At 50.5% G+C, this 27,825-nt stretch overlaps 1 protein-coding gene and 1 non-coding gene across 2 annotated transcripts in view; one reads left to right on the top strand and one right to left on the bottom strand.

The window, feature by feature from the left end:
- PRKCA (protein kinase C alpha) overlaps positions 1-27,825 on the bottom strand; it is a 375,347-nt gene that overhangs the window by 33,139 nt on the left and 314,383 nt on the right. Inside the window, exons 9-13 of the mRNA XM_039859924.1 lie at positions 21,390-21,527; positions 20,395-20,568; positions 18,069-18,160; positions 15,519-15,581; positions 14,490-14,628 (exon numbers count right to left, since the gene is read on the bottom strand). Of these exons, the coding sequence (XP_039715858.1) occupies positions 14,490-14,628; positions 15,519-15,581; positions 18,069-18,160; positions 20,395-20,568; positions 21,390-21,527 (606 nt within the window). The remainder of the gene's footprint in view (positions 1-14,489; positions 14,629-15,518; positions 15,582-18,068; positions 18,161-20,394; positions 20,569-21,389; positions 21,528-27,825) is intronic.
- On the top strand, positions 1,088-1,207 carry LOC120600492 (5S ribosomal RNA). The gene has a single exon (XR_005652208.1). It is a non-coding gene; the product is annotated as a 5S ribosomal RNA (ribosomal RNA).

The raw sequence follows: 27,825 nt of genomic DNA, 5'->3' as shown, positions 1-27,825 counted from the left end.
TTCACTAAGCGTCCCCTCCAGTTCCCCCACCGGCGCCCACAGCCCCAGGGCCTCACAGCTCCTGGAGCCTCTGCCACCTTACGTGGAGACTGCTTCTCTGCCCCAACTCGGCCCCAGACTCTTCCCAGCAGGGACTGGGCCGTCCTTCCGTGCACCCAGCATGGTGACGCTCCCTCAGGCTGTGTGGGGGAAATGAGGCGATCTGATGCCAGCCCCCTCCGCAGACAGCACCGACCTCTTCACAGCTGCAAAGCCCAAAGGGCTCGCGGGATTGCTGGATGGCTGAGGCTGCAGGGGACCTTGGAAAAGTAATCGCGTGCTTGAAGGTCACTGGGTGGTTAATGGCAAGGTCCGTGTCCTGTTCCTGCAGCACTTAGCCTAGAGCAGACAAACAGGAGACACCACGGCGTGGCTAGGGAGGCACCCGCAACTCTCGGCCTAAAATGCTCCCCAGTCAAGCACATCCAAGCCCATGTACTTCCCTTACATCGCACATCCATACCGGAAGGCGATGTAAGGGAAGCACATGGCGGTGACCACGCTCCAAACCTGACTGCCGGAGACCAGCTCTGCTACTCAGGAGCTGTGTGGCCTTGGGCAAGTTGCTTACCCTCTCTGAGGTTCCCTTTCTTCCTCTGTGATACTGGAATCCCAGCCCCCGTCTGGCAAGTATGTGGTGGGGTATAGTAAAATGTGTTTACTGTAGGTGAGCTGACTATATATCACTCCACAGGTCCAACACCAGACATAAGACTGGCCCCCGGACGCAGCAGGCAGGTGAAAGTGATTTAAGGCAAATAAACTAGACCCGGCTCACAGGAGGACAAAGGAAACATCTGTCATGATTAATACCATGAGAGATGATATTAATATCTATGAAACACTCTGAAATGATCGTTGGCCCTGGGAAATTCTCAGTAACACTGAATCTTCCATTCATTCTCTCAGCCACTATTCGCTTTCTCCTTTTTCATGGTCTTAATGCACACTCCCTCCTTCCTCCTTCTCTCACTCCCACTGTTCACAGCTAACATACACTTCTTTGGGCTGGGCACTCTGCCAGGCACGGGGATTAGGAATCTAACTGGTCTTCGGCCATGCCACCCTGAACGTGCCCGATCTCGTCTGATCTCGGAAGCTAAGCAGGGTCGGGCCTGGTTAGTACTTTGGATGGGAGACCACCTAGGAAGACCAGGTGCTGTAGGCGTTAAAAAGAAAAAAAGGAATCTAATTAGGGAGAGACAGACGTGAAAACGGATAAATGCACTAAAATGTGCTACCTCAGATCCAGAATCTTAGTATATATATCACATAAGAAATACCTGTGACATTTGAACTTTGTGGATAAGATGCATGATACAAGTACAGAGAAAACTGCTGTAAGATGAGAATGGTTAAGTCTGGAGACCAAACTACATATTTTCCATTAGACAAAAACTGTGGCTCTCGCTAGGATTAGAGAGAACAGAAAGTGACTTTTCTAACCGCAATAAAAGTGCTTTAAGATCTATTCATAGTAACCACCTCGTAGGCAGCCCTGCCCTGGTGGTGTCACTTTGCACTGAGTGGAAAGCGAAAAGCAGGACAAGCTAAGTCCTGCTCCCCCCAAAGACCAGAAGACTGACTGGCACAAACATGGCTTGTAATCATTCACCTGGGCTTTAAACAGCAATTAATACAAAAGAAAAACAGAGAAGGAAGGAAGGAAGGAAGGAGAGAAGGAAGGAAGGAGGGAAGGAAGGGAAAAGCAAAGCTTAAAGCCTGCCGATTGCAGACTCTTCCCAGCTCTACCCCAGGCTCTCATTTAGAAGAGAAAGACCACACTGGNTGCCCTTGTCTTCACGCGCATGACCTCCACTACGGGCTGCCATGTCTCGCCAGAGTTGTAACATTTGTTACAACTGATGAACGTGCCCGGTCACGTCGTTATCACGTGGTTATCACGCGAAGTTGGTAGTTCACATCCCAGTTCACCCTTGGTGTTGTTCCAGTCTATGGGTTTCGAAAATGTATCGTGATGTGCATCTACCACTGTCAATCATACTGAATAGTTTCACCGGCCTCGAGAGCCTCTGTGCTCTGCCTAGTCATCCCCCCAACCGCTGGCAGCCACTGATCTTACTGTCACCATAGTTTTGCCTTTTCCAGAATGCCACAGAGCTAAAATTGTAAAGTATGCAGTCTTTCCAGATCGGCTCCTTTCACTTAGTCATATGCATTTAAGGTTCCTCCGTGACTTCTTCATAGCTTGAATAGTTTATTTCTTTTCAGTGCTGAATAATATTCCATTATCTAGAGGCACCAGATCATGTCTACTCACCCACTGAAGGACATCATGGTTGCTTCCAAGTTTTGGCAGTTATGAATAAAGCTGCTATAAACATCCACGCGCAGGTTTTTGTGTGGACACGTTTTCATTTCATTTGGGTAAATACTTAGGAGCAGAACTGCTGGCTCGTATTGTACAGACTATGCTTAGCTTTGTAAGAAACTGTCAAACTGTCTTCCCAAGTGGCTGTACTAATTCTGAAGGGGCCACAAGTAACATTCTGAATAAAGTGCCAGCCTTTTGATCTGGCGGGCAGACGTCATCTGCGCCTGGAATTTCTCTGATTCTAGAATGTGTGCCATGGACGGTGGGACATGATTTTCTGTGATCCTCGGTTGAAGCATTGATAACATTGAGCTGTATGGGGCAAAAAGGTTCTCATTTCAAGTCTCTGTGTGATTTTTCTAAGTAGGCTCTAATCTCTGACGTGGGCTGATCTCTCTCTAGCTCCTTGGCAATGTTTATTGGCATGGAAGAAGTCAGGAAGGTGACAAAGGGGCAGGGACGACAACATCTTCAAGGACGTGGGTCACCCAAACTCCTCCAGCCCAATACCCAACTAACGTCTATCACTTCTTGTTACATCAAATAAATTAAATACCTCTTTAAATTCTGTCTCTTCTCCCAACCTGATATTTTCAAGGACCTCTTTAACAGTGAGATACACTGAGAACGTGGTACTCATAGCAGAGGTCAAATTTGAATCCAGGCTACCTCTGGGCGTGGTCCTTAGGCTACACTGGGCTGAGTGCCGCTCCTATCTACTATTGGGGAAATCGAGGCACGGCAAGCTCAAGGGTGGTGACACACAGCGGGAACATGGCAGAGCCAGGATTCACTCGGGTCTGGCTTTCTCTCTCTCATGATGCCTCCTCTGTGTAAGCAAGAGCTGGGATGGGACAGGGACATCTGACATATTACCTCTGGGACGTTCCTTCCAGTTCTGCTCGATAAGAGACTTAACGATGGTGACTACGAACATATAAAACACATCTTGATCACAATCTGACTAATGTGGCCCAAACCTAAGACTCCATGCTGCCTTCGGGACCACCTCTAACATCTGGGGTTGGTGGGGGAGGGGGGGACATCGTGGCAAGAGCAGCTGAGGTCCACGCGCCAAACACCACAAACCGACCTAACGCACTGTTAAATACAGCATGTTCTCTCCTCCCACCCCGACAGGTACCTTCTGGTCCTGGTCACCTCAGGGCACCCTAGCAGAACACCACAGACTGAGTGGCCGAAACGACGGAAGTTCACCTTCTCCCAGTTCTGGAGGCCGGAAGACCTGGCCCACCCCACTTCTCTTGCCAGCCCCTCCTCATCACATCCATGGAGGGCCTTGTGCACTCCGGCCTCACGTCCAAGCTCGGTTCCACTGTCCCCTGTGAACGGCCACCGACCGACACAGGAGCGCACACGCCAGCAGGGTTGTGTCCCTATAAGCCTGGACCTTGGGCAGAGTCCCCACAGGTCCTGGAAGGGAATTCTCAGGCCCCGGGTGGGCATGTCCCTTTGGCCCTGCAGACCTCAGGCCCTAAAAGGAGAACTCAGGTGAGGCGGGCCACAGAAGAGTCCTCTAAAATTGGGGACAACAAACTGCAGCTGGCAGGGCAAATCCCGCCTGCCTACTGCCTGTGTGCAGCCTGTGAGCTAAGCACACGCTTCCGATGCTTTTAAATGAAAAATGTAAAAAAGACTATCAGCCTTTGGCAAGAACAGTCACTTAATTTTGCCTCTTGGCAAAATCTAAAATGTAGATTGAGGCAAAGCCTAAAATATTTACTCTCTAGCCCTCCACAGAAGAAGTTCGCTGATCCCAGCTCTGACACACGGGGGGTTGGGGGGCCCTGTTTGCCTGGGTCCTCGGAGCCTTTGAAACTGCCCCATTCTGGGGTGCTGTGTTGAGGATGCTTCCACCAGCCGACACGGCAAAACCAGCAGCCCCCAAAGTGGGCTGCGGGGTGCCCACCCATCCTGTGTGCCCTCCAGCAGAGTGACAATGCCACGCCTCCCACCAGGACAGGCATTTTCGTCGCCTCCCTTGGGACCGGGCTGGCTCTGAGACTTGCTGTGATCTACAGAATGTGGCAGCAACACGGTGAAGTTCCAGGCGCAGCTTTAGTGGCCTCGTGGCTTCTCTTTTGCCCACGGGTAAAACTGCTGAATGATGAGGGCCCCACAGGAGAGGAGCAGCCCGAGGCCATCCTGGGTCCTTCAGTGCCAGCGGCAGTAAGAAGCCAGCCCTGCCGCGTCCTGACTCACAGAATCACAACGTTCCCATGATTGTTGTTTTAAGCCATTAAGTTGTACGGTAGTTACCCAGCAACAGATATTGTCAAATCATGGGCAAAAATTTAGGAAGTGCTTCCTCGGAGGCAGGCTAAGCTCATGACGGGCAAAACGCAATCTTCAAAGCCGTACTTTGAGGAAGGTGCTATGATCACCCCTTTTTACAGATGTCACTCCAAGTTCTGACAAGGGCAGGACTGCAGCCCAGAGTTCACTACGCATAATGAAGAGCCAGCCCCTTGAAACCAAACGGGAACTCACTCCAGGGGTGGACACCAAGTCTGCACCGGGCTAACGCACAGCAGAGCTGAACCAGCCTAGAACCTAATGCATTGTCATCGGCCCCCTCGTCTCTCTCCAAGTGGTTCTCAAAGTCGATCACTGCGGCCCTTGTCGGTGGTCTCTCTTGGGGTGGCAGGTGTGTGTGACGGGGGGCTGGTGCTCAGGAAAAGTGGGGCAGGATTCACAGCTCGGCACCCACTGTGGAGTCCTGGTTGTCTCGGGCCCCCTCTGCAGAATGGGGAGCTGTTCAAATGTTAACTGTGCAACGTGCAAGCCCACATAATAACTGCCGAGGGTCAAGGCGTGAGCTGGGAGTTAGAGGCACATTTCGTGCCTGTAAGAGCTTTACCGACTGAGATAAAACATTTTCCAGAATTGGGAGGTCTCACAGGCTCGTGGGTCTTTTTACAGTTGTCTTTGGTGACAGGGCAACAAGGAAGACATTGAAGGGCGATTGGTCACTGATGGCATCGGGGCAATAGGCCTGCACTTTGAGCCCAGGATCCCAGCACTGCCACTTGCTACCCATGAGCTGTGGACAGGTCGCCTCTCTGTCCACGTCTCCTTTTCCTTGTGTCTAAAGCAGGAATGATACCACTTCCCCTAGTGGACTATTGTCAGAACCGAGGGAGGGAGCAGATGTCAGCGTGTGGTGTGTACTAGGAGGTGAAACGATGTGGGTAATCAAGACACCCAGTCCTCCCCACCCCCCATCGCCCACCCCATCGCCCGGGCAATTTGCAAAGCAAAAGGTAAAACAGTTTAGAAATCTCTGACCCATTTTCACAGGATTTATACAAATCCCCAAATGAGAGCCGATTAATGCATCTACAGATCATGGGGTAAAGACTCACCATGAGTGAGTCAGGGTCAGGGTGAGGGTTTAGGGTCAGAGTCAGGGTTAGGGTTAGGGTTTAGGGTCAGGGGTTAGGGTTTAGGGTCAGGGTCAGGGTTCCGGGGCTGAGACAGCAGCTCGTCTGCATTTGGAGTGAGGCATCCTCTGCGTAGCAGCTCAGTTGTTATCTGTGGTCCCTTCCTCTCGGGACAACGGTGGATCGGCCCTGGGTTCAAAGCCTTGAATTGGGGCCGTGGGAAAAATTAACGGGTCTCTTTGCACCTTGGGTTCACCTTTTGGAAAATCGAGCCAATAACCCTATCTTTGCAGAGCTGATTTACGGATTCAAAAAAAAAAAAAAAAAAGATCAATGAGGCCCTTTGCTCTGGGTCTAGCACGTGGCAGGCATTCACGAAGGGGCAGATAACCCACAAGGAGCTGGTTACATGTGGAGGGAAAACCGGATGGAGGGGTCTGGAGGAAGGCCTGGGCCACAGCTGTTTTGTGAACCACAGCATTGCAGAGGGCGCCAAATATTCCAGAAGAACAGGGCTGAACTGATTAAACCTGGAACCAACCGGGAGAAATACAATGCAGTTAAAGAGCTGTGGGCAGATGATAAAGCGTATGAGATAATACAACCAACGTAATTCCTGAAAAAGATCCAAGGAGAGGCACACAATTTAAGGAAGCACCCGAAGGAAAGCCTGGCTCTGGCTCTTTAAACGCTTCTGGGAGGGAAAGTGGCTGCTTTCCTTTCTCCTTTGATGCTGGAGTCATCGGACTGTGACTTTACATAGAGAGAAATTGGCCCCTGACAGAAAGGAGGCCGCCCTTGGGTTTATCACTCTCTCTCTTTACTCGGTGCTTTCTCTGCTCCTGCCCACGCCGGCTTGGTGCGGGGCCCGCGGTTCAGAAGGGCTGCTCGCGGAGGAGCCTCGGCGGGCGCTGAGTGGCTTCCCTCCCTCCACCTCGTGTCCCCCTTTCTTCTCCGTTTGGCAGGTAATTTACCGCCCGACTGCCCGGCTGTGTGCGCCGCATGAGTTATCTCCTCATTTAACTTTCAGATATCTTTCCTTCTCTGACCCTTTCGACGACCCTTTCCCCAAAGGCCAGGACGAGTCTCCGAGATGTTAACCCTGGGGCACCCTGGGAAGTGTGGGGGACCCCGGCTGATGTCCCCCTAACCTTCAGATGTTCAGGCCCCCGCCACCGGCTCTGTGGGTCGATGAGGTGAGGCGGGGGGCAGTCCTCTGAACTCCGCCCCAGGCCACCCACCTCGCCCTTGCAGTGCCAGCCTCCGGAGCGCCCCAATTCCACGGCCTTCGTCTCTGTCCGGCTAACAGCCGCGTCTGCCCCACCACGGCCACATCTAGGAACGCGGCGCGTCACGTCATGTGCTCCGGATCCACCTGCCTATCCGGACGCCGCTCCACACCCCAGGGAAGGGGCTCATCGCTGAACACAAGACAAAGATGCTGCCGTGCGGAGCTCACGGGGACGGACAGACAAGAAATACACACGCGAGGATGCGACACGGTCTCCCAGAGGGTGGTGAGCGCCTCGAAGGGAGACGGGGCAGGCAGGGGTCAGGAGCGCTGGGTGGGGACCGGAGGTTTGCAGTTTTAAATAAGATTGCCAAGAAAGGTGGCCTCCCTGAGGTGACATCTGAGCTAAGGCTCGAAGGAGGTGAGGGAGGGAGCCCCCCTGAGCCCCGCAATACCTGGGGGAAGGACACCCCGGGTAGGTGTCCAGGACGCCACAGCTCCCTGGTTCTGCCTCTGCTGCTGTGTGCTTCCCTTCCTCACACACCTAATACGTGGCTGCCCCCTAAATGTGCCCCTTGACCCCCTTTAGAAGAGAGATCACAGCTGATGGCCCATTGGCTGAATCTTACCTGCATACATTTCTCTTAATATATATTAAAACCAACTTTGAACAATTTGGCAAATTTTACATAAAAATGCAGATTTCTGGCTGCCCTCGTGGGCAGTGCTGGGCCAGCATTGCTGCGGGAGAGGCCAGGACCCCCAACACTCCCAGCAGTTTGCACATCTGCTTACAGCCGGCTGGCTGCGGGGGCAGCAAGGCGCCCATGAACTTCTCCCCTGGCACGTAAGCTATGTTGGCGATGCCATCTGTTACTGCCAAGGGGAATACTGTCTCTAAACCTGCGTCTGTCCTGGGCTGCGGTGGCCCATTTCTAACTGTCCCCAGCCCCAGCCCCTCCAGCGGGCCCCCTTGGGGCTCTGCTGACCTCCCGAGCATGCCCAGGCAAGGAGGCACCTGCTGAATACCTGCCCGACCAATGACACGTGAGGGAAAGGGGCTCAGGTGTTGCTCGTCCACTGCTGGCTTTGGAGGGATCTGCCCAGTATTCACAGCTAGAATGCAGCCCTTCTGTCAGGGGACACAGCCGAGTAGGCATCGCTGAAGTCTCTCCCGCCGTCACGTCTCATCAGAGTCTCCCGAAGAGCCCCCAACAGCTGTGGAAGTGCTTCGTCAGAGCGCTGAGCTTTGAAGCAGCTGATGAGAGTCTGAGGAGCAGTTGTGAGCAACGGGGACCGGTCGCAGACTGCGGGGAGGGGAGATGCAGATACCAGGGGCCCCGGAGGCTTTGGCTGTGCCCCTGTGCCCCTGTGGAGACGTGGATGCGGCCGCGCAGGCGAGGCCACACACGCCGGATGGAGGAGTGGTGCGACCAAGGAGGGCTGTCCCCAGAGAAGATTCTCAGCGACCTGGTGCCCCCTCGACCGTGACAGGGATCGGTGGTGGTGACGTTAAAGGAAATGCTGAAGAACCTCACCGGAGGGAGCATTCTGAACGGTACGGGGGAGCAGAAGGGAATGACATCACGCCCGACCCAGGCCGTGGCAAGCAGAGAGGCTTTGCTTCTGCGACCTTTGATGACCACGACTCTGGAGACGAGACGGCCATTCGGAAACGCCATCCTGTGGATGACAAGTGGGAAGTGAGGAAAGTCCTATCGAAGCCAGCGCTTCACCCAGCCGGAGGTCAAGGTGGTTCTGGAGACGTCGGTGGTGGGCGTGCAGGTGGTTTTGGTGGGAATGACGCTGTCCGTGGAGGAAACGTCAGTGGTCGAGGCGGCTCTGGTGGCGGCCGTGGTGCTGGAGAACATGGTGGCAGTGAGGATGGTTACGACGGATTTGGTAACGCCGGGAACGGGTTTGGAGGTAGCGGAAGCTACAGTGATCTTGGCGATTAATTACAACCAACACTCTCTAGGTTTTGGATCCATGAAAGGGCAGAAGCTCTGGCCGCCGTGGTGGTGGAGACCGACACGTTGCCAACCACGACACCTCGCTGGCGGCGGCACCTCCAGCAGCAGCCGTGGCCGGGGCTACAAGGGCTTAATGACGGCCAGGAAACGACGCTTGGCAGGAGAGGAGGCCCAGACAAGGGACAGGGAGGCTACAGGTCACAAGAGGTTCGTGAACTCAGCCCAGCACAGCGGTGGCAGGGCCTGGCTGCTACGAAGAAGACATGGTTCAGACAATCTTCACATGTCTGGGCAAAAAGCCTCGAGGACTGTGTTTGTGACTAGTCGCATAACAGGTTACTTCGGTTTCTGTTCTGGGGACAGTGTACAGCATTCCAACAAAGGGTTTTAATGTTGAGTTTTGTTTGCACCCAGACTGCTGATTGCTGAATAGTCTGATCGTGATGCTGAATAAATGTGCCTTTTAAAAAATGTGCCATGTAAAGTTAGTCTACTCTGAAGCCATCTTGATACATCACCTCAACAGTGTGAAGTCAGAATTCCATCAGGTGATGCCAGGTTCCGTTTGAAATTTACTTACAACCTGCTTGGGCACAGAAGCCATATTGTCTTCAGACAGCTGAATTGACAGTTACTGTGCTGCGACCTGGAGTTCTCCGTTCAAAGGGTCACCCCAAGCAGAGTCGTGGACTTCGCCTGGTTATTAATGATTGTTGGCACACCCTGTGCAATGTATCTAAATTGAATTATGGTACCAGATAAAATTATTGACGGGAATGAAACTTGTGTATCATCCATTATCATGTGTAATCAATAAACGATTTAATACCCTTTTGGAAAAAAAACAAAACAAAACAGCTGGGACACAATCCCAAGTGACTGTCTGCATTAGAGATGACAAGGCCTGACCATGCCCCAGGCCCGACTGCAGTTCAGATGGATGAATGTCCATCTCCTAAAAGACGTCAAACAAAAGATGGTCTATGACACCCTCGTGCTCATTTTCAACCGCTCTGTCCCTCAGGGGGCTCTCTCCTATCCCTGGAGATGGCACGATACGGGGAAGGCATATTTGGTCTCTGGAGTTGGAAGGTCTTGAGTCCTAATCCCATCTTTGCCTGTTACCAGCTGTGTGACCCTGGGCAAGTCGCTGAACGTCTGTTCATGGAGAAAATGGGGCAACGCAGAAGATGATCTCGGGGGGCATGGTACAGGGAAGACGGTCACTGCATCACGGCCGAGAGCCTTTGCGCGAGGTCTCACATGCCCCCTGCAGGGCCAGGCTGCGAGGAGGGATTCTGCAAGGCACCTTTTCACAAAGTGTCACCCCCACCGCAGTGGGAGGTACCCGGAGGTCCCCTGGCCAGAAGCAAACACTCTCCCTGCGGCTTTTCTTTCTTCCAGGAAAGAGTGGGCAATGCTAGTACTCAGAGTCTGGTTCTTGGCTGCTTGGAGATAACTTGATTTGCGACTGGATCTCACACACCAAAACAGTGAACTTTCAGACGGGGGAGTAAATCCCGATGAAGCTTTTGTGTGGCCTCCTCGAGGACCCTCGCTGACCCGGACGAATTCCTCCTATGTCAAAACGAGGAGTACCCTTAATGTCAGCATCAGGAACTAGTCTCTAATGGTCAGCGCTCCTTTCGTGGGTGTCCATCTCGGCTCCAAAATCGCATCTGTTAGTGACACTTTCTGCCTTAGCCCATCGACCGGAATAAGGAGATGCTACAGTTCTAATCCATTTCAAGGTTTCTGAGCAAACAGCCATAAATATTCAAGCTTCCGCTTTGCCTATTAAGGAAAATACCATCTAAGATAATTATTTTGCCTCCACCTGACAGGAAGATTTACACAGAGGATGGGACAATTTTAACCTCGGAGCAAATTCAGAAACCTTGAACCCAGACGGTCTTTCTCTACCCCACAATCATTCCGATGCTCCAAGATGCCAAAACGCCTAGATCCTTACAGGAGAAATGCCAGCACAAGGCGAAGCGAGCTGAAGATGCTGTCGATTGAGTTTCCAAAGTAAGTGAAGCTTGTTTTTCAGTGAAGGTCAGCTGGAACCTAAACATGATTTTGGTTCCTGCTTGTTGGGTGTCGCCTCTGCTAAACCGTCAGCGCTTTGGGGGCAGGGCCCCCCTCTACTTCTGTGCCCCCAGTGGCACCACCCTCGGCACAGTGAGCATGCAGAACGCTCTCTGAACACGTGAAATTTTGGGGGGTTTGAGCAGCGTTTAGTGTGGCCTGCAGGCGGCCTGAGTCTGGGGTTGCTGCCTGATTCCAGCATGTCTTAGTCACGTGGCCTCAGACCATGACTTTGCCATCGGGCATCTCACCTGAGACACGGGCCTGACGTTATGCTCCTTCTGAGGTTATTTACGAGGGCCGAGGACGAGTACGTAAGGTGTCTGGCACGTAGTAGACATTCAAAAAATGGCGGGGTGCTCCCCGTGTTATTGCTTGTAAAGTAGATAGAAAGAGAGGAATGAAGGCTGGCGGAAACTGAGGACTCCGTTATCTTCTGTGCAGTAAGAGGCCCAAAGTTGGTTTTCACTGCACCACGCTCTCTGATGGTGTGTTCCCAGCATCCCTCTCCCTGACAGGTGTTCTCAGGATAGCTCTTTTGATAGCTTGTTCTCAGGTTCATAGCATGACATGGCCAGCCCCGCAGAGGCACCATCTTCTTCTGGTACCTTCTAAATGGCAATCAACTTCTCGGTTCAAAGAGTCTTTCCAGGCCAGCCTAGCCTCTGCTCTCCTCCAAAATGACGGCGAGAGCCAGGGTCTTCTAAGAGGGGCTGGCAGGAGGCTGCAAGAGGCTCGTCATCCCATGTGCCAAAGGCGGACCATGAGAATGGCAGGACCTACCTGCCTTGGGACAGACAATACTCCACGCTGCAGGCAACATCCTTATGGGGTTATCATCCCCATTTTACAGGTGAGAAAACTGAGCTGTGGAATGTTTAAGTAACTTGACCCAGGGGTAGAAGCAGTACTCAAACATGGCAACTGGAGTTCCAGAAAGCGCTCAGATGAAAAAGCCTGTCTCACAAGGTTGCGTATTGTCTGACTCCATCGGAGAACGTTCTTGAAATGACAAAATTATAGAATGAAAAATAGCGGAATGGCTGCCAGGGGTCAGGGATGGCGGAGGGAGGGATGTCAGGAGGGAGGTGAGTGTGGTTATAGCAGGACCACAGCGGGGCCGCCCTGTGAGGATGAAACTGAACCGCCACAGGAGATCGCGTTGCACAGAACGAAATAAACAGACACGCGACTGAGCGCAAGTAAAAAATAAAATAAAATAAAAAGGCCCAGAGTTACCAAGATATTTTAGAAGTACATCTAGGTGGAGGAAGGGAGTAGGAAGGTTATCACATGCAGTTAGGACGCCATCATGAGCGTAAGAGGCTGAAAATGGCCCCCCACCCTGAAGGTGTATATGTCCTTACCCCTGGAAACTGAGCATGTTCATTTTACCCCATAAAAGGGACTTTGCAGATAGGATTAAATTAAGGGTTTCGAGATGGGGAGAAGATCCTGGATTATCTGGGTCGGGGTCGGGGGGATGGTGCTCCATATAATCACCGGGTCCTTAGGAGAGGGAGGCTGGAGGTTTGGAGTGAGAAAAGCCACAGACAGAGATGATAAGACACTAGGCTTCTGGCGTAGAAGACGAAGGACGGAGCCAAGGGCTGGGGACGGCCCCCAGGGGCCGAGAAGGGCCAGGCGCTGCAGTCTCCCCAGAGCTTCCGGAGCGGGGGCAGCTGAACCCACAACTGGACTTTAAACCAGTGAAACTGATGTTGGACTTCTGACCTCTAGAACTGTAAGATAATAAACCTGTATTGTTTTAATCCACTAAGTTTGCAGTTGTCATAGGCGCAAGAGAAAATCAGTACAATGAGGAACACTGAAAAGACGAGCTTCGATCATTTGGAAAATTCCACCTGCGTGGGACGCTGTCATCCCTGGTGGTATTGGATGGCGGAGGTGTTACTGGACATAGGAAGCTACTCGTCTGATCGGCAGAGGCTTTTATTTCGAAAACTGCTCCCATCCCCTGCCACCAAGCTTTTACGGTGTCCGGTGGGTGTTATGTGGAGCTGGCACAGCTCATAATCACAGTCTACTGAATCCACGTCAGCCTGTACAAGGCTTCCGAAGCGATGCTGCCTCAGGAGAGCGTATTCTGTCACTGTACCACCTCGCTATACTTCATGTTTGAAAATAAGACTATTCAAGCTCACGTGATGCCTGGAGATACTCACATGTGAGTTCTTTGAGGGGAACAACCCCAGTAAGTTAACCATCAAGATAACATATCAGCTTTGGCCATGTAATTCGGAACTTAAGTTTCTAAGTAAATATTCTAACTCTATGTTTCCGTGCTGTCTAGGACTGTAACAGACAAAAAAGCCTTTAACAAAGGACTATAAATTAGCTTCCCTTTGGAGTTACACCTGCTACTGAGGGTCTACTAGGTGCCAAACATTGGATCAGGCGCGTTCATCCTCATAGCGGTTCTACATAGAGCTTGCTATTATTCCTAACTCGCCACTGCAGAGACGGGTTCAGAGAGGGTAAGCACCTAACCTGAGCTCCCACAGCCTGCAAATGAGAGTCAGGATTGAAGCTCACACCGGTATGATTTCTAAGCTCATGTCTTTCCCAATGTACTGCCTGCCTCCGAAATCAATGCGTGGGGTGACATGTTTGACAAATGCCATAAAAGCTGCCGACAGCTAACGTGAGAGCCCTGTGAAAAGCAGAAGGTTGGGCGAACTCCGAATCCATTATTTTTGCTGTGTGCTCAGCTCAATAGGGAAAATATTATTCCATTCACAGGGCCGTGTGTGCAGGGAAAGTCAGCCACACAGCGACCCTGGGTTGTAGCCCATTCTCTCACTGGCATGTAGAAAGCCTCATAAAATAGGAAGAAAATGACGCGGTATGCATGATAACAGAGACAAAGCAGTAGGGCCACTGCTGTAAACATACGAACCTTGGAACCATTTTGCTTCTAACCACTCCATGAAGCTATGTTCTTCCTAGATTCAGCACCATGCTCCGTTCTAACGTGTCGTTTAGAGCACTAATGACTCTGATTTTGCTGAAAAGCCATCCTTGGAACCACCTTCTGACCCCGTTTATACACGCGGAACATTTTCACAAGCGAGATCCCTCCTTCCCTGCTCAACAGTGTTTCTTAAATTGTTTGACCACGAACATGTAAGAAATACATTTTACCGTGCGACTAGCTCGCAGGTGCACATAATGAAAACTGAAGTTCCACGGAACAAGACAGACGCTTGTTGTGTGCAATGAGGCCCCATACCTTCTCTTTCTGCTTTGCTCCTATTAGCCTGGTGGAGTCTATTTCGCGGTTATAGTTCGCACAGGGACTCGGTGACTCACTGATGACCCCATAACCCCCAAGGGAGCTGTGGTTGCAGCTGGAAGGCGCTGGTCTAGGAAATAAGGAGAACCGGGGTCCCTACCTCCGGGGCGATATAATCTGGGGTCCCACAGAAGGTCCTGGTCGTGACTCCCTCCATCATGTGTTCCTTGCACATCCCAAAGTCGGCAATCTTGATGTGTCCTTCTGAATCCAGCATGACGTTGTCTAGCTTCAGATCCCTGCAAGGAAGCGTGATAACATCAGCGTCCTTCCCCCGACGTACCCTCGTCTGCTCTGGAGCTAGCGAGACAGGCGGATGCCTGACGAGCCGCCATCTCAACAGCATATTAAATACAAGGCCCAAGAGAGTGGGGACCAGGAATTATTCTTATTACTTTTTAATCTCCAGAGCCTAATGTAGGGCCTAGGAGACAGTCGGTACCTAATAGATGCATGTGGAATGAATGACTCAATGGCTGAACTAGCAATTCCCAGCGATGGCTGTGCAAGCGAATCACCTGTTTGGCAGGTCCGGGGAGAGCCCGGTCATTTGATTTGTTAGTATCCCACACAGCGGGGTCTGACGCACAACCAGGTTTGCAAAAAGCACAAGTGTTTCACCGCACTGGGTCACACTCGCACCCTTGCTGTTCTGCCTAGCACCACGTGCCCTTTTAATTACTCTTCCCTTGACACTGGAAAACATCCTTCTTTCTTTGGCTCCAGACCGTCCGCTGCAGCTAACCACCGGAAGAATTTAATTCCGTCACCTGCCCCTCGCCTCTCCCTGGTTCCTCGTGTTCTTCTCCGGCTGAGCATCTAATAGAAATTCAGCTTCCACTGCTCCCTGACCTTCCGTCCAAATAAAAGGCAGTGGAAGGAGGTGTTGGTGGAGAGAAAAGCGTGTTTTCTCGTGGAAAGCGGAAACAAGATACATCTTGCAAGGTCCAGAAATCAGAAGGTGGTTCTGATTTGCCCGGACACAGGTGGGTCCCAGCAGGTCTCTGCTACCTCGGGGATGATCAACTCTGTGTCTTAAGTCCCCATCTCAGAATCACATGCCCACAGAGGCCCAGAGGTCCAGCACAACGCTCAGCTTCACCGATGGTGGTGGAGCCTCACGACATACCTATAAATGATTCCTCGTTTATGAAGAAAGAACAATCCAATGGAAATCTCTGCTGCATAGAATCTGGGAAAAAAAAAAAATGCTGGTCAGGTTTCTGGCTTGCTTCTCTGAATTCCTGTTGACTTGGTACCTCCCAAGTTCAGGCGTCCAAGAGGTAACAGAGTGTAAGACCTGTGAGAGACCTCAGGGACCAGCAATGCCGCACACATGTCCTCCCGACCCTCTGCTGACCCTTCGCCCTGCCCTCTGCTGCTTCCTCTCTCCACTTTCCCCCGGGAATGATACAGCTAATAAACCAACAAGACGCGTCGATTATCTGCCTGGAAACAAGCACTTCTTGGCTGGGGTGGGCGGACAGGTAATTTACTGCTTAAGAGAAATTTGTAATACAATTTTAATTTTGAGAGTGGCTCTTCTATGTCAGGACTACGACAGAGTGGAGAAAATGACCATTTTCCTATTCAGGAACAGAACACGTTAGTGTTTGAAAATCCAATTATGCCCTGGAAGACAAAGTATGGTGTGTGATGAGCCCTTTAGCTGGTTACCTCACCGCACCCCTCCCCCCGCCAACCCCAAGTGCAGGGATAAATGGGACACACTGTGATTCATAACTGAGTTTACCCGTTTAAATACTTCATCATAAAAAGCAGTTACTGCCATCGCTTCGAAACTGTTAATAGGTTAATATCTGAAGTGCAGAATACACGCTGAAGGATGTTTTAAAATTTGTATTGCATTTGGGAGTCTTTGAAGTCTGAGAAGCCACAAAACTGTGCCTGTGCCAACATCACACCCAGGAGACTTAAAATAAGCAATGCGTCTACATGAGCAGAGAAAGCTCCCTGATGAGTGATAAGGACGAAATTCTTCGCAGAATGGGGGGCGGCAGCTCTGGGAGCTGGTGGGAGAGAGCGATGCAGCGGGGAGGGAGAGGAGATGGGCTTACAAGTGACTTTTCCACGACTTTGCCTGCTTTTCCGTATTTTTAAAATAAAACCTTTTGGCAACACGGAGACAAGGAAGGGGGCCGATGAGACACCTCGCGTTACTTTACAACACAAGGAGGTTTTTCTATGTGTTCTTCACAGCTCTGTCTTATCGAGCTTTATTTGACAATCGGAGCATTTTAAAGCTTTATGACTGAGAACACAAGAGAGGGGATAAGCGGAGGCATTTCTGAAAATTGAAAAGGAAAAACGGAAACAGAAAAATCCGCCTTTGCATTTTGTAAGCTTGCCACCCATGAATTCCCTAGTCTGCCTTCAGTCAATTCCCCAGGACAGATCATCCACGCAGGCCACAAGTTCTTCAGAGTTATCTTGTGGGTGGACTATCGGCCAGAGTCCTGTTAGCATGTGCAAACTTGATTCATCAGGGAACATGGTCGCCATGCATCCCCGTTGAGGGAAATGAAACAGTTGTTTGTTTAGATTTGCTCCCGTTGAGTTTCCTGTGACCTCCTGGCCCCTGAAAAATGGATGATTTTCCAGGTATCCAGGCCCGCCCTTCACATGGGCGAATCTCATCTTCCCCCAGAGCCCACGTCTCATCCCTGGGCTGTTGACTCTTGTATCCTGGCTTCCGAGGCACGTCCCCATGAAAACTTCCAAACCGAGCTCACGATTCTCCCCACAAACCGCCTCCTCTCTGCTGGCTGCCCCCACCCGAACCTACAGTGGGGTGTCACCTGAAGAGGTTCCTCTCTCCTCAGCACCCCCAGTCACCGAGTTCCGGTTTTCTTCCTCCAGGATGCTTCTCAAAGACACCCCTCGTTGGCTTCAAGGTCAAACCCTGATCACGGCTCCATTCTTTCTCCTCGGCATAGACCTTTACCAAGCCCCGTGCACCAGCCACTGCACTCCCCCCAATCCTCCCTCCTCCTCTTGGCCACTGAGCTCTGTGAAAACTTAACCTGCCAATGTCGAGTCCCCGTGACGCCCCATCCAGCCTTCTGCTGCCCCTCAGCCAGGCCCTCCACAGGCTTATCACTCCCGCGCCCCGCATTCCCTACCCCTCCACACCTCGCTCCATCTCTCACACCTCCGGGTTGGGCATTCTCCGAGGACATCCTCCCCCTACACCCCTCTTTCCGGGGGGTTTGCATGGTGTCCTGTGCCACCTCTAAAGTTACGGCAGTGCATTGCAGCTGTTGAGTGGTGTCTCCCTTTTCAGGCTAGGCGGTGAGCCCCCCGAGGGCAGGGCGCCCCTCATTCCTTTCACACTCTGAGATGTCTTGTCGGTCGGTCCCCTTTCATTGTGGGTGGCCAACCACGTGTTCAAAAAAGGAGACTGACTCGAGACGAGGGTGGGATTTGGTGACTAGGGGTTATGCCAGCGTCTCCAACTTACAAGACATGGAAGAATCCTCTCCCTAGGAGATGTTTAGACGGGGCCCTGCTGACAAATCTGACCCCGGGGGTGGGGGTGGGGGGGCAGAGCGCTGCACCTCGAACTGGGCAGAGCCCTGCGTTCCTGTTTCATCCAGCAGAAGTTCCCACTGGGGAGACTGTGTGTCTAAAGGAAGGGACTTAAAAAAAAAATACTCACACTGCTTGGGGTTCCTTAAATTTTCCTACTTGCTGGATGTGGTACATGAGGTCCCCGCCGTTGACGTATTCCATGACGAAGTAGAGCCGATCCTGGGGACCAAGGGTCAACACGTCAGTGGTGCCTCTGCGGGCGGGGCGGCCCCCCTCGCCCTTCACAGACTGTGTCTTGCTTTCTCATTAGTAAAATACGTGGGCCGCACGGACAGATCTGCTCAGTGGGGCCTTTCGATGTTTTTTTTTCACCCCCAGTAAAGAATCAATAGAAAACCCTACCACATGAAGCAGAAAGCCATGGCGTAAGTCTGAAATCCTGGCTCTCTGTCAACATGTCAGCTCCCTCCTGGCTACGTGTGGCCCCTATGATAGCAACGGCCTCTGACGGTCTTCCCTTTTCTCCCATGATACATTTCATGATACAGACATGATACATTTCTAAGTCAGGGAGGGTGTGAAGACTCCATGTGGGCCACTTATTTAATTTTAACTAGTGTTTCTGAGGCATGTCTCAGAGGCATGCCAGAGTAACATGGTCATGTGCTCAACGGGATGCTTCTGAAGACAAATCTCGCGAGTTGGGTCGGGCTTATAAATGATAAATGCTCAATGACATTTACTGTGGGGGAGGGGGCTGGAAACGGAGAGGCTAACCAAATGTCCTTCTGCATCCATCATGAGCCCAAAATATTGTTTTTGATGTCCTCTGTCACTGTCAGGCTAAGTGCTGGCCCCATGAAGGGCATGCATCTGAGAACCAAACGAACCTTCCTATTTCTGAGGATGTGACACTAACACAGGTGGGGAAACGGAGGGAATTTAACGGTGAAATAACTAACAACACGGCACCCCGAGGCGAGAGCTGACCTCTGCTCTCTTCTAGAAAACATCGCCATTTCGCAGAGGTTATTAAACATTAAAGTGTTGCACGGGGAGAAAAAAATGATGAAGCTGCTGCTAATAGCCAGGAAATGGCTCTGGGAGCCTCAATCTCTAGCTTTCCTGTTAGGAACTTTAATTTCATCTTTATTTCTCTGCTTTGGAGCTTTCTGGAGCTTAATCAGTGTAACCAGGGTTACGGGATCCGGGCTGGGATTCAAGACATAGTTGTCTCTTCCAGGCACATCATCCTTCTCTCCTTGGTGCTACTTAGATGCTGCCAGGAGGGAGCTGTCCAGGCCACTGGCACAAGGCTGACACGCAGTGGCTGGCGCCGGGCTCTGCGGCCCCACTGCCCATCCTGAGATTGTGTGGCTGCTATTACCACTTCGAGATTCTAAAATCCGAGAGTATGCAGGGATGCCTCCCGAGAGATTTTGAGGAGAGACATAAAACAGAAAATCAGTTTCTGGCCAATGGGAAGATGAGAATAATAAAAATCACAACGGTTGCAACTACAGATACAGGTACAACTACAGATTATTAAGTCGTATCTTAAAAAGGACAGCCACTGCGAGGTGGAAAGCCTCGCTGGGGTCCCTTCTCGATGTTTATATTTCTGGCAGGCCACTGGCAAACACCATGCCAGCACCCGGGCCTCACGAACCGCTAGCTGATCAGTGCTTTGGAAGTTTTTTGTCCTGTTTAGTTATACCATACGACGGGGCTCAGCAAATTTTTCCCATAAAGGGCCAGACGGTAAATGATTCAGGCTTTGCGTGTGTCTTGCAACTAACTACTCAACTTCGCTTGTGCAGCACGTAAGCAGCTGTGGATGACAGGTAAATGAACGAGCATGAACAGTCTGAGAAGACTATGATATTGATGTCTGGATTCCGTGTGATCTTCACATGTCATGAAGTAGTGTTATTTCTTAAACCTTTCTTAGAGCTTGTGGGCTGTACAAAACAGGCCAGATTGCTAACCCCTGCTGTGTGCGTTAAAAAAAAATAAAAAAGAACATTCTCTTTTATGAAATCGAATCTCCTAACGTCCCAAGGCAATGCTTGGCAGCTGGCTTGGCGGTCTTAAAATGCCAGGACTGTGAGTCGCCTCATTGTGTTTGTAGCTCTAAGTCTTAGCACGTTGCTTGGCGTGGAGAAAACCTTTGACATAAACGTTTGCTGAATTAAATGGAATTAATGCCAAGTCTCTAAGTAGGGCACATTACAGAGAGGGGACGCTCCAAATCTGCCAGTGGCACAAGACTGAGAGGTTGTCCCCAGGTCACCTCTGCTTGGCAGAGAAGACTGTGGGGCGGAGTAGTTCCCTGGTTATGCCTTTCTCCAGCCTTCTCCACAGGAGGAAGGCGGACACAGATGCTGAGAACCCTTGGGTTGGGGGGCAGCCCTCGAGAGCACGCCGTGTGGTGTGTCCCCGGGGGTCCTTACCACCGTCTGGAAGCAGGAGTGCAGCTGTGTCAGGAACGGCGGCTTGTCAAGCAAAGCCAGCACTCGCTTCTCTACCATGGTGCATTCCACGTCGTCGTCCTGGATCACCACGTCCTTCTTCAGGATTTTGATAGCGTACAGTTCTTCCGTTCCCTTCCTGTCGGCCAGCATCACCTGAGAGCAGACAAAGGGCAACCGGGAAACTTCGAGGCATTCTTCTGGTGCTGGGGGTGGGGAGGAGCCAGGCCGGGTGACAGCTCGGACAGTACGTGCAATGATGGACATGTGTGATACGAACACATTTGTCAAGTTCCGCTCTGTGCAAACTATGAAATAGTGCCTGCCAGTCATTGCAAACTAAATCCCTCCAGCACTGTATAATTTCTAAGCTATCACATCTGGGTACTGTCTAGGCTATTGCCACACGATGGCGCTGTTGCGCCCACTTAAAGGACTTTGCAACATTAATCTTAGCCTTAAGTTTTGAATTATGCACATTTCTCGGGAGCATCCTTCCGGCAACAATGTGACTGTTCTTTATAGGCTTCCTACGAGTCAGGAATCCAGGACAATGAAAAAGGTAGGGTCAAAATCAATTCCTGGATCTATGTTGAAATTCGGGGCCAGAAAAGCCACATGTAGACAGACATACAGGCTGATCGCTGAAGAAACCCAGCTCAGTATCTCTTAATTATTACATTCGCTCACCACTCCACGAGTCAACACTTAATTTTAGTTGTGAAAATTATTCATTCTGGAATCCAGCCAACATTTTGGAGCACCCGTTCTGTTCTAAACACTGAAATAGTGACACACAGTGAACCCTGTGGCTTTTTGGATACAGTTGCATTTAATGAAATGAAGCAGTATACATCCAGGAAATGAGTAAGGAGAGCAGAGAGACCTAAAGGGCGGCTCTGGAAAGCTCAGGGAGAACGAGATGATCCCAGCATGCTGTGCAAAAGCCCGGCCACTTCGCAGGACCTCCTGCTTACCTTTCCAAAACTCCCCTTCCCCAGGACCATGAGGAAATTGAAGTCGGTGAGTTTCACCCTGTCAAGGTTGTTGGAAGGTTGTCTCCTGTCTTCTGAAGGACTGATTACTTTGTTACCAGCGGGGCCAAGCTTGGCTTTCTAAACAACAAGCACACAAATGAAAACAATCATTTTTTCCCCCCCAGGGAAAAGATTGATAGAAAACGGTTGTAACTAAGCTTGATGCCAGGTAGGAGGTGGGAGGTGGGACAGGGTAAGAAAAGGAACCTGAGGATGATGAAATACCTATTCACACTCAGTAGCTATACTTACCCAAAGGGCAGCATTTGCAAAGTACCAAAAAAATAAAAATGCCCTTACTTATCAAGAGGCAACTCTTTATACAGTTAATGAAGCATGGAGCCACGGGGCTCTATCAAGGGCAGGCTGAGTCTCATTCTGGAATATAAAAGGTTAACTTCTGGGGAGAAACTGGTGCTTTGTGACAGTTAACATAATAAAAGAAATAAACTGTGTGCTGATATTTTTCTTATTTCTAGGTTTTCCAATTTAACATGGATCTGCATAGAGGAAACTTGTATCCACGCATAAAGGGAGGAAGAGTATCCTCTGGAGAGGAACTGCTTAAAAGGCACGCCGCCATGGGGGTGATTTATTTCTCCTTTAAAAGCCACGGAATGAAAAACAGGGTGTTTTTTAAAGTCGAGAACTGAACTCGTGAAGAGAAACGGTGAGACGCCCGAGACTCTGGTTTCACACAAAACAGGCTCAGCCCTTTGGGCCTGAAGAATACTTGGTCAGGGACATGTCAATTACCAAAAGGAGTTTTTATAAATGAGACTCACGCCACACGAAGGTCCTCGAGAGATGATGCCCTCACCACTCTCCTGAGGGGGGGATGGGAAGGGGGACGTTAGCATCTCACGTCAAAGGCAAAAAGTAAGAGGGCTCAGCCAAGAAAGAAAGACAAGAGAGGTCCCACGGGAACATCTCAACACCCGGCAAAGGGGCCTGGAGGGGACGGAGAAGCTCCCGCCGGGATTCTGCATTTCGAAATCTGCCTGGCGGTGAGGGATCCAGGTGCTAGACATGTCAGCTGCTGACAGGCCAGGGTCCTGGGGCCACAGCCCTGAGTCGCAGGGCCAAGGCTCCTGCTTTGGCACATGCTCAGTGACAGGGTGCACCCCTGTCTCCCGCACAGAAGACACGACTAGATGCAGCTCTGAGCTATGGAGCAGGTGTCAGCTTATCACTCGGGTCAGTGAGGGGTTACCAAGAGTACGTGGGGAGCAAAGAAGGCATTCGGGGGGCTTTATCATGTGATCGAAGCACTGGCACCAGCTCTTGGGGGAAAATGTAGGATTTGAAATATTTTCTTTAGCAGCAGAGAAGCCTTTTGAGGGGCCATCTACACTTTGAGCAGCTCTCCATCCCACAATCAGAGTGAGCTGCCTCGCGCCAGGCTCTGCTGAAGGAGCCTTAGCAGAATGAACCCCGTCAGCGGTCTCCGGAACCCCAGCTCTAACACAGCGCTGGGCGCGGGGTGTGCCCTCGACATTTCTGCTGAATGAAGGAAGACATGAAGCCAGACTGCGTTCATCAGATGCGGGGCTGTGAGGCCACGCTTCTCTCTGATAAACAGAACCAGTTTGTAAGGGGGTCGAACCTCACGGCTGGAAGCAGGTGCTCTGATGAACGAGCACACCCGTTTAACCACAGACATTAAAACATGGCGGAAAGGCGGCCCTGACGTTTTTGTTTCAAGGCTGAGAGTATTTAATACAGTTGCAATACACCCCAATTGGCAGCGCACGTAGGAACTTGGGGGCCAAGCTCTGTGAAGACAGAACCTGAACGGCGGCGGCACATGAACTGGCCTCCACTTTCACAGTGGATGGAAGGAACTTTAAGACAGACTTGCGACAAAGCGCCAGGACTTAACCCCTGGCATGACATCAGAGCCGGGGCCAGCCCCCGGCCTCCGACCCGCTGCCCCAGGAATGACGGCAAGCTGAGAAATCTTCTGGTTTGTGTCCAACTTTAAAGGAATCATCGAGAAGTTTGAGTTAGAGAGGAGAGTACAGACTCTGCCGGTCTGTTCTGCCCTTCCGACGTATAAAGAGATAAAGTTATCAGAAAGAAGTACAAAGAGATTCTTTTCATATCATCAGGAACTTGACGATAACATCTAAAAAGACCCAGACACAATAGACGCATTGCTTTGAAGTGCTTGAAACAAAGAGCATGTTGACCTGGGAAGCTGAGTGTGGCCCTCATCAGATGTTTCTGACTCACGGGCATTCCCAGTCACTGCTCCTGAGACACATTTTGCCGCCGTGGGTGCTGACGGAGGGACGCGGGCTGATGTCGGTGTCGGCCTCCAGCATACAGACAGGGGCTTTGACACATGTGCATCTACTGCCGTCACTGGGGCCATCGCCCAGCAAGGGCCCTGGGAGCTTTGTGCTATGATCTGACCTTAGTCTAGTTATAAGGACAAGATTTTGCCCCCAAAGTCAGGCTAACGGGCTGTAAATGCAAAACAAAACAAAACAAAACAAAACAAAAACCCAAATGTTTTTTGCATCTGAGTATTTTGGGACCCAACTGCAAAGTGATCTTAGACTCGGCTCTGAAATCGATGGGTGAGGTTTAGGAGGGATGTCACAGAAGAGACTCCCGGCCCCAGGAGGTGGAGCCGGACAGAGCATCAGAGCAGCTAGTGGTTCTCTACGTGGTCATCCAGCCAATGGCAGTGACAGCGCGTCCAGGTTTCCCCGACAGAATGTGCCTCCAGAGCCGTGTCCACACGGTCACCCGTAGGTCTTGCTGCTGAATGGCATAGAGGCGCCTCCAATACTGAGTTTTCAGAAGCAGCTCTTCTGTGGTAAAAGAATTTCCATCGTCTCAAAATCTCAGTAGTCTGGGCCTGACTTGGGCCCAGTCCCTCTGTCAACCTGGGTCTAGTAAATGATGGAGTTGGAGGAGACAGCCAGTGGCCATCCTGGCAGCTGTGTTGCCGGGGGCCTGCATTCAGAGAAGGCACAGGAACTCCAGGAAGGGGGGTGTCTCCACACCCCCAGGAGAGGGGGTCTCCATGGCCCAGACCTCGGCCTCCAGTCTGCTTTCAGCCACCTTGTCGATTCCTGCCCCAGTCCATCACTCCCCGCCAAGCTGCCAGAGTGCAATCCTGCCCCAGACAGTGTCTGCAATGTTCCCCTGACCTTGACCTTCACCTGGCTGACTTCTCCTCCTCCTCTAGGTCCAGCTTACCTGTCATGTCTTCAGAGAACTCCTCCTCCCAAACGTCCTACTTTTCTCCCTCACATCACCTGGTCTTTCTCTAATATGGCAACTGGTAAACATCTATCTTCGGTAGCCCCCTTAGGGGCGAAGACTGTGCAAACAAAGACCCTGACTTATTAAAAAGGCAAAGGCAGTTTTAAGAGAGAAGATAAAACTGAAAACTATGATAGATAGTGTTGTATACTAGACTAAAGTGACTTTAGATGCTGAAGAGTCGGCACGCTTTTTAAAAAAATTAGACCGAAACATGGTTTACTGGCTATGATGAAACAACTCAGAATTCAGAATTTTAAGTTCCTTGAAAGACGGCACATTAGCATCAGGTCATCGTGATGCTAACTGGATGACCAGGTCGTGAGAACAGGCTGTGTTCCTTCCCCATCAAAAATGTAATAATAACCGACATGCGTCTCATTTCATACAAGAGATATTCTTGAAAAGTCATAACGGTTTTGCAATCATCGAAGGTGTTCTCAATTTAAAGGACTCTCATAGGGGCACATGTAAAGCACATCACGCAAAGTAAATCTGAATACTGCAAATCCAAATTCTCGGAGGTTGGGGCTGAAGCGTGCACTGTGTCTGAGGAGCTGTCTGTGTGGATGGTGAGAGGCTCTCCACATTCGACTCATGAGTAGGGGGCTAGAAACGAATTAAAACTGAGAGGTGGATGTGCCAAACTACAACACTGAATCGATGCGGGATCAGCTTGCAGTAGACGTTCGTTTTCTATTAAGCTGGACCATTTTTTTGCAACAGCTGAGATGTGACAATCTGACCTACAGTAATAGCAATTCCCAGTGGTTTAACCTAATACTGTAGATACTCGGCAGTGTTTGAATTTTGTACAATAATCATATGTTAACTTTGGTATGTGGGAAAATGGAACAAACACACAGAGAAAGTACAGAGTCATAAGCCGCCAGCCTCTAACACAACAGCATCCTGCCCAGCACTTCTTTCAAGAGGTGCTGACTTGTCTGCAGTAGGAACCCAAACCCAAAGATTCCTCTCCAGTACAAATGCAGAGACTTAAATGGAATCCCGTCTCCCAGTGGTCTAGCCTACAGCACAGGACCTTCAGGTAACCGTCCGAAGAACGCTTTACCATTCGACTATGGTAACTGTGTCCATTTGTACCTATTTTGTGAATGTGTCTTCAATGATACTGTGTCTCCTAGCCTGGTAGAAATTATTTATCAAAGACCTTTGCATAGTGTAAAGAGATGAACCCGACAACAGAAGGTTCTTTCTGCTTCTAAGATTCCAAGGGCAGACAGGACAACAGTGATCGACGGTAGAAGCAAATGAAGAACTGTGGGTTTCTTTTATACTTTTTTTTCCTACAATGAAAATGTTCCATGTTCAGGGCTTCCATGTTCAGAACCCTGGCAACATACTACTGTTGGGGTTTCGGTGCCGCTCCACGAGTAACAGAAATAGCTATGCCGTATGTAATCAGGGACCTACCTCAGCAGAGCATCTTACGTCTAAGGTGACTGTGTGTTCACCTGCACCCACTACAACACTAGTTAAGTGAAATCGAGTGATTTCTGGAGAGGAAAGCCTCCAAGGAATCGGGAAGGTGCTTCAATGATTCTGTCAACAAAGCACAGCTCATGTATTTCTAACAAGCCACGAGTCACGACATCTATTACCTCCCACTCAGTAACCAGGCAACGGGTTAAGATGATGCTACTTAATGGGCATCATAACATCCTGGGCAGCACAGCCAGGTAAGTAAAATGCCTGTTGTTCTCTGGCTATTTTTTCATCTTTGGAACATGCCCAGCATGCTTGCCACCTGAGGGCCTTTGTGCTTTCGGCTTCCTCTGACCCAGACACAGGATGCTTTCCCAGGTGATGCTTCAGCCCTGAGCTTGCCTGCCCTGCCCTGCTCGACATGGCACCCCGAGGTCCCCTTCCCGTGGTGTGTGTCCCCTCACACTCTTCTCACTACCTATCGTGTATTTCTCTTTCTCCCTCCACTGGAAGGAGTAAAGGGACCTCATCTGTTCTGTCCACTGATCTATCTCCAGTGTCCAGGAGAGAGCCTCAGATACTTTTAGAAGGAATGAATGAATGTGTATGCGGGGAAGGCAATTATTTCCGATATAAAACTTTTTAAAGCAGAATGATTGCTTTAAAGTAATTTCTACTATAATGCTGCTTCTTATTATAAATATAATACATTTTATTACATTTATGTTATAAATTATTTTAGAAAATTTAATATGCGTGGATAAGTTAAAAAAAAAAAGACAATTTAAAACATCCATAATTTTATCACCCAGAGATAAACATTGTTGACGTTTTGGTGGATATGCTTCTAATTCTTTTTCATGTTTCCTTCATATATTCAATAATGCCTTTGAAATATGTAGAGTTCTAGTTTGCAACCTGCTTTCCCCTTCATACGATGTGAACTTTTCACGTTATAAGCACTCTTCTGCCGCGTGATTTTGGTAACTGCACAATGCCCCACTGGCGTGGCTCCATGTTAGTCGATTTGACCACTCCCCTACTGTTAGACACCTAGGTTATTTCCAGTTTTCAGTCACATGCAGATAAACGATTTCGTAGTCCCATCTTTATGCACATCCCTAATCTCCTCCAGGCTAGGTTCCTAATGTGGAATTTCTGGGTCAAGAGGTACAGGTATTGCAAAGGCTGGTGGACAAGGCCAGACGTTTTAATCTGACCATGCGAAGTCAAAGGGAAAAAAAAGAAAACCCAGAGAGCCGGGGCGGCCTAATTCCTGACGGCAGAACCTTGGTTTCTTTTAGGTCCTGTGTCTAACTTCATGGCTGGAATTTCTAATACTACTTCTGTTTCAGATCTGGCCATTCAATCTGCAACTATAACCTGGAGGCGAGGGGCCCTGTGATTCCTCCCACACAACTGTGTGGGCACCTGCCGAGGAAGTTTTCTCCTGGGGTCGGGAATCACAGCTGGACGGGCAAATCACAGGGGTGCATCGTTCGTTCTCCGGCTGGCACCACAGGGAGGATCCCAGAACCGGAGCCTGACAGCCACAGGAGGGTCCTTGGGAAGGTCCAACCTGCCGTGGGTACAGGTGAAGACACTGAGGTCTAGGGAACTAACTCCACTCTCTCCAGCCACGGAGCAA

This window comes from Pteropus medius, unplaced genomic scaffold, assembly GCF_902729225.1.
Source record: "Pteropus medius unplaced genomic scaffold, Ma_sr-lr_union100, whole genome shotgun sequence".
Classification (NCBI taxonomy): domain Eukaryota; kingdom Metazoa; phylum Chordata; class Mammalia; order Chiroptera; family Pteropodidae; genus Pteropus; species Pteropus medius.
Note: the sequence above shows the minus strand (reverse complement) of the source record. Positions and strands in the feature narration are given on the sequence as shown.